Source organism: Panthera tigris, chromosome A2 (assembly GCF_018350195.1).
Source record: "Panthera tigris isolate Pti1 chromosome A2, P.tigris_Pti1_mat1.1, whole genome shotgun sequence".
Taxonomy (NCBI): Eukaryota; Metazoa; Chordata; class Mammalia; order Carnivora; family Felidae; genus Panthera; species Panthera tigris.
This window is the reverse complement of record NC_056661.1, coordinates 104,571,208-104,581,930: the sequence shown is the minus strand read 5'-3', so window position 1 is coordinate 104,581,930 and position 10,723 is coordinate 104,571,208. Positions and strand designations below refer to the sequence as shown.

At 35.1% G+C, this 10,723-nt stretch overlaps 1 protein-coding gene across 1 annotated transcript; it reads right to left on the bottom strand.

Moving 5' to 3' along the window:
- Window positions 1-2,366: 2,366 nt before the first annotated feature.
- Window positions 2,367-3,281, bottom strand: LOC102956017 (taste receptor type 2 member 7-like). Its single transcript, XM_007089099.1, has one exon. It carries the CDS (start codon window positions 3,279-3,281, stop codon window positions 2,367-2,369), a length of 915 nt encoding a protein of 304 aa, XP_007089161.1.
- Window positions 3,282-10,723: the final 7,442 nt, after the last annotated feature.

Sequence of the window (10,723 nt, the reverse complement as noted above, 5' to 3'; positions counted from 1 at the left end):
TTTCTCTCTGCCCCTCCCCCGTTTGCACTCTGTCTGTCTCTCAAAAATAAGTAAATAAACATTAAAAAAATTAAAAACAAGAAACAAAATTACATCCATAAAATGAAACATTATGAAGTTGTTGCAAATGCAAAATTTCACACATGTAATTTACATCAAAATATAGCATAAAGTATATATACAGCACAATCTCCATAATGTCATACATTACATCACATACATGTATAGTGGTATTTGCATATGTATGTACATGGATGTCAACGCTGGAAGAATGTATATGAAAATTTGACATGGGATTCTATCAGGTTCACTTCTTACATTTCTTATTTTTCCAATTTTCTACATTAACTATGTATTATTTTACAAGTTAAAAAAATTATTAAAATTATTTTTAAATTAAAAAAATAAATGAACATAGTAGAGGATATAAGTGGCCCAATGGTATCACACCTCAATATGGAAATATCTGTCATGACTACCTATGTAATTCAGGCACTGGCACCAGTGAGACTTTCACCTTGGCCTTAGAACAAGGGGCCATGGGGCTTTTCCAGGATGATGCACAGGTCGTTGAATAACCTAAGGAGTAGGTTCCAGTTATGCAATTGTCCTGAACTCAGGCTGTAAACATAGTGAATCCAGTTTTTCCCAGGGGAGAGTTTAGTTTTACCTGACTCAACGAGTGAGCCTGGCATGGTAATTTCCTGGAGTCAAGTGATATTAAATTGTAAATTGGGGGACCTATGTTCAGATCACTTCAGACTATTAGCAAACCAAATATGAGATAAATATAAAAAATAAAGGATTTGACCAAATAATAGAATAATTCAGAGATTTTGAAATATTTTTAAGTTGACTGTTTAAGAACATAATACAGAAAGGTCATAGGATATCATTGATTATAGGTTGAACATTGATTGTTTTTTATCATAAATTTCAAGATCTAAAGTTCTATAAATAAGAATGGGAAGAAAACCAAATAAGAGAACACTGGCTTTAGAGACATAAGAGCCACATTTGAGTTCCAATTTCTCCAGTGAGTATAGCTGATGGACTTTAGGTATGTGTAACGACCTCTTCAAACCTTACTTCTGCATGCGGAAACTGAGATAATTCCACTGCCTATTTTACACAATGTTCTGAGAATGAAGCAAACGATTGTGTGTAAAAATATTTTATAACATTAGAAAAAATCCATGTACACACACATCTAGGTTTGTTTTTTTTTGTTTTCATCCTTGCAACTTCTAAGTCACCTAATCACAGTTTATTTACAATTAAAAGTAACTACAATTCTTTTTATTTGTTTGTTTAGGAGTCAGGGTTGCACAAATTCAAAATAGATATCGTGAGATGTAAAATATGACAAAAATTATTTTTCTTTCTTAAAGCAAGACTATTTATTTATAGAGCAGAATCCACTCAACTCTACCAACATGTTTCAAAACTTTTACCTTAGATCTTCAAGTCTTTTGCTGATGCCATACCCTGGGCAATATTTCCAGCTGGAAGAAATTGACGCACCAGTTAAGGGGTTAAGACATCAGCTAAACATTTTCCTACCGAGACTTCAATGTCAACAACCTCACTCCTATTCTCTCTGGGCAGGAGTTTAACACTTGAAGGGACGAGAAAATATTTCTTCATCTTGTAAGAGATGGAGACCATGGATTGTATGTGTATATGCACATAAATGCTAGCTCTATTTGCATCTTCTCATTTACCAACTTGAACTAGTAACTGATATCAAAAGCAAAGTTAGACTTTAATCTGCATATCTGGGTTCATTGCCATGACATCCAGAAACTTTCAATATATAATTTGAATTTTAACAATAGTTACACTAATGATGCTCTTTGAAAAATAGTTATGTTTAACCAAATAGACAAATTGGTTATACTGTTACACGTCTTAGCCTAAATCAACGTGATTTTGCTCATCTAAAACAGAAGATTCTCAGTGACCTGAGTAAACAGATAACAGAACTACTTTGGTTAACCAAATGAAGTCTTTTTACTTCTCTGATTTTTTTTTTATACAACTGCCACTCTACTGCAAATGTTAATTATTTGAATGTATTAGTATCATAACACTTATATATTTTATGTATATATTTATTCATATATGTTTTAAGTATACAGTCCCTGGGGAAAAAATATCCTATCCATCCAACATCAAAATTAGTGCTTCACATGTCCTGGGGGTAGAAGAGGAGAAGGAAATTGCTAGAAAGAGAGCACACAAAATACATAAGTAAACAAAAACAAAATATAAGTCTATCAAATCCACGTCAAACAAATACACAATATTTAACATTGCTTCTGCTCTTCATTGAACCTTTCTTCTTTTTCAGGATTGTTTGTATTTCATTGATTCTTTTTGAGGCAGAGAAGTCTCCTGAAAGGTTGTTGGAATTTAGAATTATTCAATATGATTATAACTGAATGTCCAGAGGGAAATGCTGCCATTATGTCCTTTACCACAAAGAAGCACTGACTTCCGTAAGGAATACTGAATGTCATATTGGCCATGAAGGCAGCAAAATAAGAAATAAAGAAGCAAAAGAATGTTATCACTGTTTTTAATGCATTTATATGGGCTTCTGTGCTGGCATTTCTAACACCATGAGATCTGTTTTGCATCCGATGAGTGTGCCTATAGAGAGAAATGAATAACATAAAAGTACACATCACAAATATGGCTAGTGGAAATAGTAATGCCAAGTTGACAAGAAGCACTCCATTAATTGGTCTTATCTTGAGTTCAGTCTTCTTCAGCGTGGCATTCTTGAGGAAATCATTATTGTTCGTGTTTTTAGGGTAACCTACATCCAAACACACAGCGGCAATGCTCATGGAGGCCAGCAGGCTTCCCAGAAGCAGCCAAGGCATTAACTTTGAGATCCTGAATTTCAGCCAAAGAAAATAGGATTGAGTGAAGCCTGATATCTTGAGGCAGTAAAACACAGAAAGGCAGGTGGCAAACCAAAGACTGACAGAGCTAAAAAACATCCAAAAGAACAACATTGCTGCACCATAAATTTTTACCCTATAAAAGAGTGGAAAGAACACAGAGAAAAAACTTTGTACCATTAACACCATCAACAAACCAAATCTCGATATCCCTATACATATGCAAAGGAGTTGCATTGGTGTTAGCTTTCTGCTTTTGATCAATTCTTTACCGTTGATGATTACAAGAAATCCATTTACTGTAATCCCTGTGATAAATTCTGCTGACATGATGATAAGGTGAGGAATCGCTGACAAAGAGGAGGCCATGTTCCCTACCATAAATCTTAGCTTTTTCTTATGGAGGTGTTAAATACCTCCACCGGATGATCTTGCAGATAGGAACATAGAGCACTGAGAAATCTGATCTTCTGCCAATTCCTGGATCATAAGTAGACTCTTGCACTAGATTTTTACCGGAAGGAAGAAAATCAGAGGGACTACTTTTTGAATCTGGTGCTCTTTACAAGAAACTGCGAATGCAAATCCAAAAATTTGAATGAAGGTTGGGTCTTCCAATTACATCCTAGGGAAAAATGCCATATTGGCATTCATCAGTTCTCATTCGTTTTCAATTTTGCTGAAAAATATGATTATAAATATATTTTATTTAGCTTACTATTATTTCCTTTTTGCCTTTTATTTTTTCTTAATGACAAATGATACATCCTCAAGACAGACAACTATTTTTATTATTGCCACAAGTATCCAACCTCAGACGTGCCTCTCTCCCCAATACACTTTTTTTTTCCTAATAATAATTCTAAGACACTTTAAGAAATGTCCTCCTCCCCACTCCCTACTCCCCCCACCCCACAAAGGCAATTTCTTCTCTAGACTTGAAAATTATTTCCTGAAATGAAGAATCCTTCATTCCCTTAAATGATCTCTCATATTTTTAAAGTTTTATTTGTAGAATTCTGGCCCGAGTTTCAGCAAACTGCAGTCATAAAAGTAGTGCATAACCAGGATAAAATTCTCATGCTAACGTCATCTAATGCTCCTGTTAAAGAGTATCATTTGAAAAGGTTATTGAATCTATTATTACAAAGAGATGTTCACATAATCTTACTGAATTATAAATACATTACATGTGCTAAACCCCAAAAACCAAAGCAAAAAAAAAAACCCAATTTGATTAAAAAATGGGCAGAAGGTCTGGATAGACATTTTTCTAAAGAAGACATACAGATGAGCAAATCATTAATTATCAGGGAAATGCAAATAAAAACCACAATGAGATATCTCGTCTGTTAGGATGGCTGCTATCTAAATGACAAGAAATTACAAGGGCTGGCAAAGATGTGGAACAAAGGGAACCCTTATTCACTGATGGTGGAAATTTATATTGGTACAACCACTATGGAAAACAGTGTAGAGATTATTCAAAAAATTAAAAGTAAAACTACCATATGATTCAGCAATTCCACTTTTGGGTATTTATCTGAAGAAAACAAAAACACTAACTCAAAAAGACATATGCACCCCCATATTCATTGAAGCATTATTTATAAAAAATATGGCAACAGCCTAAGTGTCCATCAATGGATGAATGGATAAAGAAACTGTGATACATCACACACACACACGCACACACACATATTATTCACCAAGAGAAAATAATGAAATCTTTTCATTTGCAACAGCATGAATGGACATTTAGGGCATTATGCTAAGTGAAATAAGTCAGACAGGAAAAGACAAATACTGTATAATCTCTCTTAAACGTAGAATCTAAAAACAAACAAATAACCCCTCCCAAAACAAACAAACAAAAAAATAAAATCAAGCTCATAGATACAGAGAACAAATTGGTTGTTGCAAAAGGCAAGGAGTAGCAAGGGAGACAAATGGGTGAATTTTTCTTTTTTTTAGTTAAATAAGTTGATTTTTTTTATTTTAGAAAGAGAGAGAGAGCAGGAGTGAGAGAGAGGGGAAGAATGAGAGAGAGAGAGAGAGAGAGGGTGGGAGAGAGAGAAAGAGAGAGAATCGTAAACAGGTTCCAGGCTCAACGTGGAGCCCAACACAGGGCTTGATCTCATGACCCTGGGTTTAGGACCTGAACCAAAATCAAGAGTAGGACACTCAGCTGACTGAGCCACCCAGACATCTCTGAACAAAATTTTTTTTTAATGTGTGTGTGTGTGTGTGTATATATATATATATATATATATATAGTAAGAGTATTAAAAATTCAAAAAGGAAATAAGTGGATTTGCCACCCATTGTCCACACCCATTCATGTTTTTTTAAAGCCTCTTAGGGTCAGTGCTAGAATGTACATTCACTAGCCATGAAGGTAAATGTCAGTGCTACCTCTGAAACATTCCCCTGAGGGCTTCATCACCTTCTCCACCTATCTTCTACACATCATAGCTGTTCAAAATGCAGCAAGACTTATCCCATCTCTAACTTTTCTAAAATGTTTGTTTTGTGACCTGTACATCACTTTTGCCTCTGGTCTCTGGACTTGCCATCCTCCTTGTCTACAAACTTTGACTTTGCCCAGTGAATGGTATTAGCCAGCCCCGTGGCCTCCAGGAGTCTATTCCCAGTTCTAGGTACAGGTGAAAAAGTGTCATCTCAAGTCTAAAACTCTAGACTAGTGTCATGATTGACATGAGGAAAAGAAAATGAAATTTGTACAGTTTACAGTTTTGTGTCCTAAGTTACATCTCTGGGACTTGGTTGTATGTATTGAATGAAGCATTTAAAAGGATCTGATAACTGAGTTTTCAAGTACTGTTTACTTCTACAGAATCTAGTTCTTAGTTAAACTAGAAATCAAATCAATTATAGTCTTCCATTTCCAGGAATTCTTTAAAAAAATTTTTAATAATTGTGTTTCATTCAGTGAGCTTGTTGAATTAAAGGTGACTGAGAAAATGGTGTAGAACAATTTAGCATATACATAACCAGCCAATTGATATTTACATGACAAATTATTAACTGTGCAATGTTAGACTAAAAATCCTAAGATATACTGACTATTGGGGAATTTTTTTTTATTATCATAAATGTTTATTCCCTTTTGCCTATATTGGTACAAGGCGTTACAGAAAAGATATATGAATATACCTGAAATATATCCTATTCTAGCGAAGCAATGGGGATTTTTTTGTATTTCAAATATCTTCACCATGATAATCAGCATCTGGGGAGACAGCAATAACATTATTTTCTTCATTTTCAAGTGATAAACTAGGGTAATAAAATATGGAGCAATATATGGAAACTCTTATCAGCCAAAAAAATAACAAATCAGATTAATTTCTTACAATAAAGATTAATTATAATTGTAACAATACTTTTTAAAAAGCACTTTATTTTTTAAATTTTTATTTATTTATTTTGAGGGAGAGAGAGAGTGTGTGTGTAAACAGGGGAGGGGCAGAGAGAGAGAGGGAGAGAGAGCATCCCAAGCAGGCTCTGTGCTGTCAGCCCAGATCTCATGAACCGTGAGATCATGACCTGAGTTGAAGCCAAGAGTCAGATGCTTAACTGACTGAGACACCCAGGAGCCCCAAAGTGTTTCATTTTTAAAACTGCGTTTATAACAGCTACTTCACAAGACACAAATGCTATAGGTAAGTAAAAATTTAAGAAAATATGAAATCACACAAAACACTTAAAACCATTATTTTGAATCTGTTGTCTTAGACAAATACACAATTCATAAGCTAGAAACTTTCCTCTTGAGTGTCCAAGTGATTTCACATTTTTTTCTGAGCTGGTTTCAAACAACCCTCCATTTGTCACATTCATACAGGTGCAGCTGGTGGCAGAGGCTGTGCGTTATACGATTCTGCTGTGTGATTTGAATTTACCCAGAATTTATTGCATTCTGAAATCCTGGAATCTAGCTCTCATTTGCTTCCCTAAATACATTACTTAGTTGAAGAGAAAGCTTGAATTTTTCAAGAACTATTCTAAAGGTATAATTGGCATTCAGCCACAATTTACCTGGTTAGTATTTGCATTTGTGATTTTCCTGTCATATGTGGACTGTTTTGCATTTGCCTTTATTGAATCCATTTTGGAAGAAAATTTTGGTGAAGAGCTCCTCCTCAGATCTCGGAAAAATTAATGGTGAGTGAGACAGTCTTGAAATTAACAATTCATAGGCTTGTTCAGAGGTCTGGGAAAAGCAGTGGCCAAATGGAAAGAGATGATTTTCAAATTTAATAATCTTTGAAAGTTTTACTTAAAAATAAATTTCTTTTCAAAGAGAAATAACAGTATCTGCCAAGAGACGTTGAATTTTTGTAATTTATTAAACAAATTTCAGTTTAGACGTCTTTCACTCAATATATATTCTAAAGGCTCACATGAACCTTGAGAATTGGTATACCTCCCATGAAGTTTTTTGTCTCTCTCTTTGCTTTGCTTTGAACAATGTGGTAAGAGTCACTGGATTCTAAGAAGGTGTTCGCAAATGGCTTGAAAAATTAGAATGAACTTTAAGTGTTGACACTGTGACTGGGTATTTCCCATGAACAGAGATCAGCTTATTTGGTTCTCCTTGTTTATAACTGTATAAATGTCTGAGTTTTTTCAAGAAGCACATTGAATTGCTAGTACTTTCTAGTGTTTAGGGTAGGTGCTTTACCTAAGAAGATTAAAGTTCTTTTCATTACTTCAGTTGAAAATATTTTTGTTTATAATTTTTCCATTACCCTTGCTTTGATATTGAAATTTTGCAGAGCATTGGCTCTAAATATTGAATCTTTATTGGTCCAAATTCATGCATTGAATTGTCTTATTCCTGTAAAAAAAAAATCAAAATGTTTTTTGGCCTTCTGTAAAGAACTGACACAAAATTTTACTTATCATCTATCTTGTCATGACGCGGTCACAGGAAATGAAAGGAGTCTAGGTATTTAGAACCCATGTTCATGTGTGGACCTTGTTCGTGCATTGGCAGCATTTGGGCCACTGCATCCTTGCTGAGACCAGATTCCAATCACTGGAGAAACAATGGCTTAAAATCCATTCAATATACCTTCACGTATGTTCAATGTAGTTTTTCTTTTATGTTGAGTTGATTTCAGTATTCCCATAGGTTATATGAATTTTGAATTTGGAGACAAATTGATTTATTATTAAACTTATTATTAAGTTTATTCTCTGAATTCCCTCCTCAAGTTTCTAGGATATTAAGTATCAGGAGAGTGAAGGAGGACCCCAGGAGGGTGAGCATCAGACTCATGATCCAAGCTGCCAAAAGTATTTCCTTATGTGTTATACTACACTCACAGGGTAATTCTCTGAAAAAAAAAATAGACATCAAATTTACACAATGGAAATTGAGTAAATTTTCTAATTGTACTCAGATTTGACAATAATGTATCTGTTGCTTTGTGATATTAGCAAACACTGATTTTATTCTTAAAATGTATTTTAGATGTTCTTCTATAAACTTACTGTCATTTAATTCTTACTGAAAAATTATGGAACTGCCTCATTTGAGGAACACAGTGAAGTTCCAAGACTGAAGCTTCAGGACAGTGTGATAAAGATTTGAATACAGGCGTTCTGTCTCTGTCTGGAGAGCATGTGGTCAACCAACACACTACATATATTGCGATTGGAATACTTTGATTCCCCAAAATTATTAAAGAATGCATATAGGGGCACCTGGGTGGCCCCAGTCGGTTGAGCATCCAACCTCGTGTCAGGTCATGATCTCACACTAGTGTGCTCGAGCCCTGCATGGGGCTCTGCGCTGATAGCTCAGAGCCTGGAGCCTGCTTCGGATTCTGTCTCCTTCTCTCTCTGCCCCTCCCCCACATTCTCTCTCTCTCTCTCTTTCTCTCTCTCTCTCTCTCTCACCTCAAAATAAATAAACATAATAATAAAAATATTTAAAAAAATAATACATATGAAATTAGCTGGAGAACCACAGTTTAATAGCCACCATTCTTTCTTTACACATATACACTAACGGGAAAAAAATCGAATACAATCCATTTGTTTAAGAGCACATCAGTAAAGTGATGAAGTTATGGAGTTGGAATTACTAGCATATCCCACGGTATACCATAGAACTGAGATGGAAAACAACAAATAGAATCTGATAATAAGTATTCAATAAATAGTTATTGATATTTTTGTGGAAAATGAGACACAGTGCCGTTCATTGGAAAGTGATAGAACTCCCAGGATTCATAAAAACCTTATTGGTAGAAGAAAGAAATCAGAGGCATTTCTGGCTTAGTTGGGGTGGCTTAGTTGGTTAAGCATCCGGCTTCGTCTCAGGTCATGATCTCACAGTTTGTGGGTTGGAGCCCCACATCAGGCTCTGTGCTGACAGCTTAGAGCCTGGATCTTGCTTCAGATTCTGTGTCTCTCTTTCTCTCTGTCCTCCCCTTCTCATGTTCTGTTTCTCTGTCTCTCTCCCTCTCTTTCTCTTTCCCTCTCAAAAATAAATAAGTATTAAAAAAAAAAAAAAAAAGAAATCAGATCCCACCACAACCATGCCCATTTTACAGAGAAAAATATTTTGAAGTCCTCTAGATTAGTAGGCTTATTGCAGGTTTAAATGAGTAAAAATAGGCAGAGCTTATCAGGTCAGTTCAATTTTCTGGGCTTATATTTCCTCTTAGTCAAAACAAGTGTATGGAAAAAAAATGAATGGCCACAAGTTTGATTTTGTCAACATTTTGAGAATCATCTTCTGCCAAAACCTTGAAACAGTGTAATTACCTTTGCACATGTCCATCTAGGACAGACAAATAATAGGATTTCATGATCCACTGATGACTGTATTGAATTAAAGTCCTGCTTGTGAGCCAACTCTTGTCAGCACACTCCACCCCAACTAATATTCTAATGCTTATTGTCATTCTGCTTTGAAGGCCTTCCTGTGTGAAATTATAATTTTTATCTCAGATTATCACTGAATGATGAGGTAGAGAAGAGCTTAGTTTCTCAAAGAGACACTATAATTAAGGAATAATTAAGGACTTCATTATTTTCTTACCATATGACTAAAATTTAACTTTCATTATTTCACTGGACAGTTTAAACCAATAGGAAATTAAGGATGCAATGCTGTTGAAAATTCCAAAAAAACATGAAGTATAAACTAGTTGTTATGAATTGGCTGAATATGACTGATATGTGTCTAAGATAATAGAGCAAAGAGGGGGCACCCAGGTGGCTCAGTTGGTTAAGCATCTGACTTCAGCTCAGGTCATGATCTCACTGTTTGTGGGTTTGAGCCCTGCATCAGGTTCTGTGCTAACAGCTCAGAGTCTGGAGCCAGCTTCGGATTCTGTGTCTCCCTCTCTCTCTCTCTCTTCTCCATTCGTGCTCTCTCTCTCTCTCTCACTCTCTCAAAAATAAATATTTAAAATTTTTTAATAAAAAAAGATAATGGAACAATGATAAATCTGGGGGAGGGACATTTTAATTGTTTTCATTGCAATTGAGTAAATGTTAAATAATAACAGAAGTAGACAGAACAAGAAAAGTTGTCTAAGAGTCAGAGAGAAGTATTTACAATGGAGTCCTAGTAACAGTAAAACATGCCTTCTATTATATCTCCATCCTTTCCATCCTGAAATGGACTGTAGCCCACTTTCAGATGCCTAACATTACATAGTGACACGCATAAGGAAAAGTAGCTGACAGCACAAATTATGGCAATAGCATAAGTGTTCTCCCCCTGATTGAGGCCTTCATAAAATAATTTATGAGAGAATAAGCAA

What these genes read in the sequence shown, in the direction of transcription:
- LOC102956017 (XM_007089099.1), bottom strand. Translation starts at nt 3,281, where the DNA reads ATGGCCTCCTCTTTGTCAGCGATTCCTCACCTTATCATCATGTCAGCA.